Below are 11,038 nucleotides of genomic sequence, written 5' to 3' on the forward strand. Positions count from 1 at the left end.
AAAATTTTATATTGAAAATAATAGGATGAAGAAAAATGCTACTTATGAATAATACTTTTATTAGAATTAATAATTCGTGACAATTTGTAATTATCGAAACGGAATTATTAGAATTTCTAATATATATTAGATTTTTCTATTTTTTGTTTTGTTATTTTTAGTACGATTTTGGTTTCGTTTCAAATCTGAATTTATTCAAAGCTTTAAGTTTTATAAATTCCAGGCACTCTTCTAATTAATAATAGAAACTAATTTCTTCCCTTTTGGGGAAATTAAAAATTTTATATTGAAAATAATAGGATGAAGAAAAATGCTACTTATGAATAATACTTTTATTAGAATAATTTGTGACAATTGTAACTATTTTATTTTTTTTACTGATTCAGGGCCAATTGATTTCGTTTTGGAAGTGTTTAGAAATTGGTTTGTATTTTTTTTTTTTTTTTTAAATTTAGTGTAAAAATTCTATTTCAAGCGCGAACGTCTTGACTGCTATTGTTTCGACGTTCGATTTTTATTTGGAAGCCGTCCACCCTTTTGAGAATTATGTCGACCTTCAGCCGGAAGTCCTTTTCCGTGAGATCCGACAGGATCCTGTAGTTCCGCAGGATCGTCGACAATAAAACCTTCAACTTCAACATGGCGTATTTCCTTCCCACGCAGGACCTAAATAAAATCGCAATTTAATCTCAAAAAAAATAGTTCTCAACAATTTTTGAAATACTACCCTCTTACAGGACATTTTTATGTTTATCAAATTGTATTTATTTATTTATGGTGTAGGAAAAAGGTTATTTAATAATGAGAATATTTAGTTTTTAATTGGATAGTAAAAATTAACTATTTTATAATATTTAATTAAAAATCATATTTAATTATTGATCATTTTCACTGGATATATGAAAATTTCTCTATTATTAAATAGGATTTTTAAATAGGATTTTTAATAGAATACAATTTATTTATTCGATGAAATCATTTTTTCAAATTCTTTAAATATCAATATTTTATGAAATTTTTATTTAATAATAAGAATATTTAGTTTTTCATTGAATAGTAAAAATTAACTAAAATAGAATAGAATTTATTTATTCGATGAAATCATAGATAATTCGTTAATTATTCTTTCAAATTCTTTAAATATCAATAATTTATGAAATTTTGATTTAATAATAAAAATATTTAGCCTTTAATTGAATAGTAAAAATTAACTAAAATAGAATAGAATTTATTTGTTTGATGAAATCATAGATAATTTGTTAATTATTCTTTCAAATTCTTTAAATATTAATATTTTATGAAATTTTGGTTTATTATTGGGAATAAATGTGATGTTTCATTTTATTTATGGGTTGAAAATAATTGGTGGCTCACCTGGGCCCTGCACTGAAGGGGATGTAGGAATAGTAATGCCTGTTTTGCATTCGTTCTGGTAAAAAGTTGTCAGGATCGAATACGTAAGCGTTTGGGTAGAATTCTTCTAATCGGTGGACCTTGTAGGGTGAAATTAGGACTGTAGAACCCTTTGGTAACACGTAATTTTTAGTCACTGTAAAAAAAAACATTAAACAATATTGTCAAATTGGTCTTCTTTTAATGATGTTTAATTATTGGCTCTTTATATGTGTTGTTTGATTCTTTTAATATGGAAAATAATTCAGAAATTAAATTTTTTTATTTCACTATATTTTTTAGAATGGGAGATAATTTTATTATTCTATAAAATTTGATAATTTAAATTTGTACAATCTTTTGGTAATTTTTAGTGGCTGTAAATAATATAGAAATTAGGTATATTTTTAAAAACTGAAGATAAATGTTATTATTCTATCAAATTTTATAATTCAAAATTCTTACAATCTTTTGGTAATTTTTAGTGACTGTAAATAATTCAGAAATTAAGTATATTTTAAAAAATTGAAGGTTTTTTATTAATTTATCAAATTTTATAATTTAAAATTGCACAACATTTTGGTGATTTTTAATCATTCTAAAAAAAAAAAAATAAAATAATATTGTCAAGCTGGTCCTCTTTTAATTAGTATTTAATATAGCAGAGATAAAGTTTAATGATATTTAATCACAGGTTTTTTATGTGCATTAATTATTTAATTGCTTAAACATGACAAATGAAACAACAATTAAATTTTAATATTTCACTATATTTTTTAGAATAAAAATGAATTGTATTATTTTATAAAATTTGGTAATTTAAAATTACACAATCTTTTGGTAATTTTTAGTGACTGTATATAGTTCAGAAATTAAGTTTATTTTTAAAAATTGAAGATTTTTATTATTCTATCAAAGATAATTTAAAATTGTACAATTTTATAGTAATTTTCAGTGACTAAATAATTCAGAAATGAAATTTCCATATTCTAGTATATTTTAAAAAATTGAAGATAATTTTTTATATCTTATAAAATATTTTATAATTTGATAATATTTGATAATTTAAAATTGCACAACCTTTTAGTCATTTTTAGTGACTGTAAATGAAGTTTCCATAATTATTCCATTAAATAATTCAGAATTGAAGTTTCCATATTCCAATATATTTTTAAAAATTCAAACTAAATTTTATCATTCTATAAAATTTGATAATTTAAAATTGCACAACCTTTTGGTAATCTTCAGTGCCAGTAAATTAAGTTTCCATATTCTAATATATTTTTTAAAACAGTAAATAATTCTATTTTCCCATCAAATTTAACAATTTAGAATTGTACAATCTTCTATCAAGATATAATTTTTAATAACTTTAAAAAAAATTTAATTAGAACAATATTGTCAAGCTAATCACCTCTTAATTAACATTCAATATACCAAAAATAAAGTTTCAAACACAAAAAAGGAGCCAAATGATTCAAAAACGAAAATTTCAATTTCTCCAAAACAGAAGATTTTTTTATTAAGAAAATTTTATTATCGTATAAAACATAATATTCACCAATTTGCACGTCTTCTTTGAGCATCCTCGCGATAACAGGCACAGGTGGAAAGAGTCTCAAAGTCTCAAGAATCACTCTTTCCAGATACTTCATCCTCAAAGTGTCTTGAAACGTGCAAGGCCTGTTAGACCCGTTGAAAATTTCATTCAGTTCCTCGTACACTCGTTCCTAGTATCATTCCAAAGCATACAAAACTACATTCAAATCTGAAATCGCCTGAATCAGTCAGAAGCTATCCATCGAGATCGATAGATATCGCAGAAACAATAGCAATCATGGTGCAAAATAGTTGTCACAACTTTCAAGGTTAGGGAAAAATAAATTTTTTGTAAATATGGGGGACGTAGCACGTGGGAAAAATTTGTTCATAAGGATGTGCCAAATGTGTCACACCAGTGACCCAAATGGCAAACACAGAGTGGGCCCTAATCTTTATGGAGTTGTGGGCAAAACCTGTGGCTGTAAGTACTCGAAATATTATTATACACTTCAGTCCCACAATTTCAATATTTAATTATTTCGTATCAAAATATTTTTTTCTTGTAATTTACTGTTAAAATTCTCAATTGATTAGCTAATCCAGGGTTCAACTACACCGAATCAATGAAGACAAAGGGCATAGTGTGGAACGAGACCACTTTAAACACCTACTTGGAGTTCCCCATGCAGTTCATTCCTGGCACAAGAATGATATTCAATGGCGTCAGAAGAGAACAAGATCGAAAGGATATAATAGCTTATTTAGCAACGTTGAAATGAAAATTCAAATAACTTTTACGTGTGAAATATTCTGTACAGTCGAAAAATGTGTTACAGTGTCGAATGGAAGTAAACAATTACGATTAAAACTACCCAGGAAAGCCATTTTTCTTTTCAGAGGCTCGTTTCTATTTCTATTTCACTCACCTGGATGTCCTGGTGAATTCCAAGGGCGCAGAGAACGAAACTGGAACCTGCAGCCGTGGTATCGTGTCCCTAAAAATCATAAAAATGATTACAAATTTTTTTTGGGGTAAATTCTCAAGGAAAAGTAAAATTCGAATTATGGAGGCAACCCTTTACGGGGAACGCCATTTTATTCGTTCTGGTGCGTGCATGTGGCCGCTAGATGGCGCCTCACGCCTCAATTCTGTGACCGCCATGACACATATTTACCATTAGGATACTAGAAAAATTAATTCTCGAGTTAACACTTTACCGACTGTTTTACCGGCCAACGCTTACCGACCGATACCCTATTAATCAACTGTTTTATCGGTCGACGTTTACCGACCGATAGCCGATTAATCAACTGTTTTATCGGTCGGTAAAGTGTTAAGACGTAGACAAAAATGAGTTTGAGTAGAATTTATGAATTTTCACAACGTTACAGAATCAGAATTGAAAGAAATTTTAGGTTATGTAGCTTACAATGGTCTGAAATCAAAATTCTAGTTTTGTGGAATATTAGATTAATTAGGTTTTGATGTGGGAGTGAACGTGTTAGGGGAATACCCAAATGGAGATCAACATAAAGTGACTAATACAACTGACTAACTAACTGACTAACTAACTAACTAACTAAATAACTAACTGACTAACTAACTAACTAACTAAATAACTAACTGACTAACTAACTAGCTAACTGACAAACTAACTGACTAACTAACTAACTAACAAACTATCTAACTAACTGCAAACTAACAAACTAACTGACAATCTAACTATCTAACTGACAAATTAACTAACTAACTGACAATTTAACTATCTATTTAACCAACTATCTAACTATCTAACAAACTAACTAACTAACAAATTCACTAACAAACTAACTAACTAACTGCAAACTGCCAAACTACCAAACTACCAAACTACCAAGCTACCAAACTACAAAACTACCAAGCTACCAATCTACCAAGCTACCAAGCCACCAAACTACCAAACTACAAAACTACAAAACTAACTAACTGCAAACTAACAAACTAACTGGCAATCTAACCATCTAACTGACAAATTAACTAACTAACTGACAATCTAACTATCTATTTAACCAACTATCTAACTATCTAACAAACTAACTATCTAACAAACTAACTAACTAACAAACTCACTAACAAACTAACTAACTAACTACCAAACTACCAAACTACCAAGCTACCAAACTTCCAAACTACCAAAGTAACGAACTCACTAACAAACTAACTAACTAACTGCAAACTACCAAACTACCAAGCTACCAACCTACAAAACTACAAAACTACCAAACTAACTAACTAACTGCAAACTACCAAGCTACCAAGCTACCAAGCTACCAATCTACCAAACTACAAAACTACAAAACTAACAAACTCACTAACAAACCATCTAACTAACTGCAAACTAACAAACTAACTGACAATCTAACTATCTAACTGACAAACTAACTAACTAACTAACTAACTGACAATCTAACTAACTAACTGACATACTAACTAACTAACAAACTAATAAAAAGTCACTAACAAACTAACTAACTGCAAACTACCAAACTACCAAGCTATCAAACTACCAAGCTACCAAACTACCTAGCTATCGAACTACCAAGCCACCAAACTACCAAGCTATCAAACTACCAAGCTATCAAATTACCAAGCTATTAAACTACCAAGCTACCAAACTACCAAGCTATTAAATTACCAAGCTGTCAAACTACCAAGCTACCAAGCTACCAAACTACCAAAGTTACATAAGCTACCAAAGCTACCAAAACTACCAAAGCTACGAAACTACCAAGCTACCAAACTGCCAAAGCTACATAAGCTACCAAAGCTATCAAACTACCAAGCCACCAAACTACCAAGCCACCAAACTACCAAGCTACCAAACTACCAAGCTATCAAACTACCAAGCTATCAAACTACCAAGCTGCCAAACTACCAAGCTACCAAGTTACCATACTACCAAAGCTACCCAAACTACAAAAGCTACAAAAGCTACCAAACTACCAAGCTACAAAACTACCAAGCTACCAAAGCTACCAAAGCTACCTAAGCTACCAAAGCTACCAAAGCTACCAAAGCTACCAACCTACCAACCTAACAAACTATCCAACCAACTATCTAACAAACAAACTTCATTTTTACCATTTCCATACCTCGAACATAATAGTATCGACTTCCTCCTTAACCTCCTCGTCCGTGAGATTGGAACCAGCCCTAGCAAGCTCCAGCATCAGATCCAAGAAAGCTAGCCTCTTCTTCTCCCCCACATCGTTGTCATCGATGTCATCCAAATCGTCCCTGACATAGCGCATCTTCGTCTTATCGTCATCCTTCACCTCTGAACTCGAATCATTCTTCAGGGGAGTCTCTTGGGGACTTGCAGCCTCCTCCAAGCTGATCTTTTTGTAGTCTTCTTTCTTCTTTTTGATCACCTCCGTGGTCAGACTGTGAATAGTACCCAGCAGCTTCTTCTGTTGCTTCGCGTAGTTTGAGAATTGGAAGAGGAAATCGCATCTCAGGTTCAGCTGGTATTGACGACGGTGGATCAGATCGCACATTCTGTGTTGGGAAGATTTATCAAGGTATATTTGAATAGTTTTGTAGGGAAATTTTTAGTATTTGTGTGGTTTTTATTACTTCATTACAGCCATGGCGTAGTCGTAACCACATTTTTGTTTTTCAGTCTCTTTTAGTCCCATTGCTGTTTCTAATAGGATGTTGACAGTGACTTCTGATAAATAATCGTGGCAATCGAAGTCCTTTCCCACTTTGTCGCGTAGTCGAATCACCAGGTCTCTGCTGTTTTCGTAAAACAGTGGAACGAACGATTTTAACACGTTCAAGTGGAACGTGGGTGCTATGATCTTGCGGTGGGTTCGCCATTTTTCACCGCTGTTTATTAGTAGACCATCTCCCAACCATGGTTTGAAGAATCTGAGAAATGAAAATACGTGTTAAATAATTTAACTATCGAATTTCAAATTAATACAAATTTTTTTAAAATTTTAAAAGAGCTACTTGAAATATTGAATTTTGAATGTTGCAATTCAGGGGTTCAAGTATTGTTTTTTGCTGGGTAAAATAATTATTTATAATTTAAAAATTTGTCAATATTGGAAGCATTTAAAAATATTCAATTTTAAATATTGAAATGCAAGGGTCAAATATTATTTTTTGCTGGGTAAAATAATTATTTATAATGTGAAGATTTATCAATATTGGAAGCATCTTAATATATTAAATTTTAAATATTGAAATGCAAGGGTTCAAATATTATTTATTGCTGAGTAAAATAATTATTTGTAATCTGAAGATTTATCAATATTGAAAGCATCTCAAAATATTAAATTTTAAATATTGCAATTCAGTGGTCTGGGTTTGGTTAATATTATTTATTGTTAGGTGAAATAATTATCTGTAATCTGATGATTTGTTAATATAGAAGCATCTTAAAATATTCAATTTTAAATATTGAAATGCAAGGGTTCAAATATTATTTATTGTTAGATAAAATAATTGTTTTTAATCTGAAAATTTGCCAATATAGAAGCATCTTAACACTTTACCGACCGGTAGCGGTTGATTAATCGGCTATCGGTCGGTAAACGTCGACCGATAAAACAGTTGATTAATACGCTATCGGTCGGTAAGTGTTGGCCGGTAAAACAGTCGATTAATAGGCTATCGGTCGGTAATGTGTTAAAATCTCAAATTTGGAATATTGCAATTCAGTGCTTAGAATATTATTTACAGCCAAAACAATCACCTGTAATCTGAAGATTTATCAATATGAACATTGCTGCTTAGAATAATTTCGACATCTTGAGGATGATAGAGGAAAACGAACAGTTTCTTTCCTAGAAAGGCACGAACCACAGGTCCGAACACATCGTATTTTTCCAGCTCGCTCAAAACGTCATTTGGATGCAGGCCAACAGTTAATAACGCGTTCCCTATAAAGGGTACTGTTTTTGGCCCTGAAAACCAAATCCAAATTAATGGTGAACAAACAAATTAATGTTAAATATTAATATACACAGCTTCGATATATTTACATTTCACGTTTTACATGCTCTGTTTACTTTAAAATAAAACACAGTGCAAGGTATAATATTTAATATCCTCAGAGACAATATTTTTAAAATGAAATTAATTTCAATTTTAAATTTTAAATTACAGCACTTGAAACTGATTTATTAAAATTGATCTACTAAATATAATATTTAAAATTCAAATTTAAATCAATTTTAGTAAAGATTGATTCAAATTTATATTTCAAATATAGCATTTAAGATTGAAAATCAATTTTATTTTATAATATAGTATTTAAAATTTAAATTTGAATCAATTTTAGTAAAATTTAAAATTTAAACCATTTTTAGTAAAGAAATGAAATAAATAATAAAACAGTAATAAAAAATATTTTTAAAATAATAAAATTGTTATTTCTAATGCAATATAAATATAGTACACTATTCCCATGAAAATTAAAATGTCAAAAAACCAGCATTCCCACTTATTGTTTCGACATTTAATAACAAATATACTCAGTCAATTTGCATGTTACTTTCCAATGAATTTCAAAATAATTTTTACAATTTTAATCATCGATTTGATGTTGAATAATTCTCTATTGAGTTTACTTACCTGGAATTTTGCTTCCTAAGCGAACAATTCGCGAATTTTCGATATAAAAGTAGATGGCAACTAATGTTGTAGTGATGGCGACAAGTGAATAGAAAAGAGCAGTTTGCCAGTACGACTGAGACAATAAAATCGCCTCCATTGTTGAACGTTGCACTCGTGAAACTGTTCTAAAAATATAAACAAAATAAAATATTAAAATATAACACTTTTACTTTAACAATCAAATACAAATATACAGGGTGTTCGGCCACCTCTAGCAAAAATTTTAATGAGCGATAGTAGAGGCAAAAATAAGACGAAAATCAAGAATACCAATTTGTTGATGGAAGCCTCGTTAAAAAGTTATTAACAATTAAATTCAAAAATTTCAAATCGTTCTGGAAAAATTATTTTCGGTTGCGGGGGTCAACTACAATCATTTTTGGTGAGTACACATACCTCCGAAATCCTATCTACTTTCGAGAAAAAAAATCGAGTAGGTGCTGAAATTTTTCGGCGAAAAAAAATTTTTCAAATCGTTTTAAAAAAATTATTTTCGGTCGCGGGGATCAATTACAATCATTTTTTGTCATTACACATACCTCCGAAATCGTACGCACCTTTCGAGAAAAAAATTCCTTACTGAAAATCCAATCAGGCGCCTAAATTTTTCAACGGAGAAAAAAAAATTGCAAATCGGTTGTGGAAAAATTATTTTCGGTCGCGGGGGTCAATTGCAATCAGTTTTTGTCATTAGACATACCCGCGAAATCCTGCCCACTTTCGAGAAAAAAAATAGAGAAGGTGTGAAATTATTCGAGAAAATTAAAAAATTGCAAATCGTTGTGGAAAAATTATTTTCGGTTGTAGGGTTCAATTGCAGTCACTTTTGGTGAATAGACATACCCCCGAAATCTTGCGCATTTTCGAGAAAAAAAATTCAGTAAGTGGCGGCACTTTAAACGTTAATAACTTTTTAACGAAGCTTCCATCAACAAATTGGTATTCTTGATTTTTGTATTATTTTGGCCTCTACTATCGCTCATTAAAATTTTTGCTAGAGGTGGCCGAACACCCTGTATTTGCAAATGATTTTTTCATTTATTGTCGTTGTTAGATCACTATTATACTTACATTACAAAAACAAAATATACTTTGTTAACATTGAAATAAAGAAAACGACGATTCACAATTGTTCAAAGTTTTCTATAAATTTTCCAGTTGAATTTTCGATGATTTTTAAGTAATTTTCAAGTAAACTAACGCCTTGCACTGGATGACTGTTCGCGTACCCATTCCACTGATCACAAAATTGACGAATATGAATAGTTTAAGCATCGACAGCTTTTATATTCTCGTTTGCATAAAAGTTTCCGTTCCTTTAAATTAATTATACGGTGACCTCAGCTTTCCCAGAGTGACGCATTTGCTTTGTAAATTGTCATTCGTATCGAATATTGCCATAAATCAATAATATCTGCGCGAAAGTTGAACTTGGATTAACCTTCGCAAAGTTTCAATCATCGAGCATTGTTAGAAAATTGCAAAAAGAAGTTTTGAAAATTGTCACGTTCATTTCATGATAAATAGAATTATTCTAGCATGTTATTTCAGTACTTAGTATAGTCCTTCGTCAATATTGGTATTGGTTAGGTTAAATACAAAATTAAAAATGGTTAAAGTATTGTTGAGGTTATTCAAGGTGTTATTTACAACAAGGTCAAGGTCATCGAAGTTGGTTTAGAAAAATAACCATCTGTGGACGCCATTTTGGCCATTTTGTAGTTTTTTCGTTAAATAAATTAGTTCATTTCTTGTGGAAAATTATAAATCGAATTTTTCAATTTATTTTCATGGGAAAATACAAAATGTAGAATGTAGAATAAATATATTATATTAAATTTAAAATGTTTAGATGATCTAATATATATATATTTTATTTTTAGGTGACTGCAAGTGTCGACTAGAATTCTTCAATTTTCTCACAGGAAAACCAAAAATGTAGAATGTAAAATAAAAAATGTAGTTTATAGAATAAATATATTATATTATATTTAAAATATTCGATTGATCTAATAAATATACTTTATTTTTAGGTGACTGCAAGTGTGGACTGGAATTCTTCAATTTTCTCAGAGGAAAATATAAAATGTAGAATGTAGAATAAATATATTATATTACATTTAAAATATTTAGTTGATCTAATAGATATTTTTTATTTTTAGGTGACTGCAAGTGTGGATTAGAATTCTTCAATTTTTTCAAAGGAAAATAATAAATGTAGTAAGTAGAATAAATATATTATATTTAGTTGATCTAATATATATAGATATATATTTTATTTTTAGGTGACTGCAAGTGTGGACTAGAATTCTTCAATTTTCTCACAGGAAAACCAAAAATGTAGAATGTAAAATAAAAAATGTAGTTTATAGAATAAATATATTATATTATATTTAAAATATTCGATTGATCTAATAAATATACTTTATTTTTAGG

General features: G+C 29.7%; 2 protein-coding genes across 2 annotated transcripts; one reads left to right on the plus strand and one right to left on the minus strand.

Annotated features, from left to right (window-relative positions):
* Nucleotides 1–353: 353 nt before the first annotated feature.
* On the minus strand, nucleotides 354–9,846 carry LOC122402260 (cytochrome P450 4g15-like). The gene is made up of 9 exons (XM_043404898.1): nucleotides 9,674–9,846; nucleotides 8,561–8,727; nucleotides 7,680–7,890; nucleotides 6,551–6,847; nucleotides 6,067–6,472; nucleotides 3,861–3,929; nucleotides 2,954–3,122; nucleotides 1,375–1,549; nucleotides 354–666 (listed from the first exon to the last, which is right to left on the minus strand). The coding sequence occupies exons 2-9, from the start codon at nucleotides 8,697–8,699 to the stop codon at nucleotides 471–473; spliced, it is 1,662 nt and encodes a 553-aa protein (XP_043260833.1). The 5' UTR covers nucleotides 8,700–8,727; nucleotides 9,674–9,846; the 3' UTR covers nucleotides 354–470.
* LOC122402261 (cytochrome c-like) lies at nucleotides 3,133–3,845 on the plus strand. The gene is made up of 2 exons (XM_043404899.1): nucleotides 3,133–3,415; nucleotides 3,529–3,845. Exons 1-2 carry the CDS (start codon nucleotides 3,289–3,291, stop codon nucleotides 3,711–3,713), a joined length of 312 nt encoding a protein of 103 aa, XP_043260834.1. The 5' UTR covers nucleotides 3,133–3,288; the 3' UTR covers nucleotides 3,714–3,845.
* Nucleotides 9,847–11,038: the final 1,192 nt, after the last annotated feature.

This window comes from Colletes gigas, unplaced genomic scaffold (genome assembly GCF_013123115.1).
Source record: "Colletes gigas isolate AHSC1104 unplaced genomic scaffold, ASM1312311v1 Colletes_gigas_Sc00034, whole genome shotgun sequence".
Lineage (NCBI taxonomy): Eukaryota > Metazoa > Arthropoda > Insecta > Hymenoptera > Colletidae > Colletes > Colletes gigas.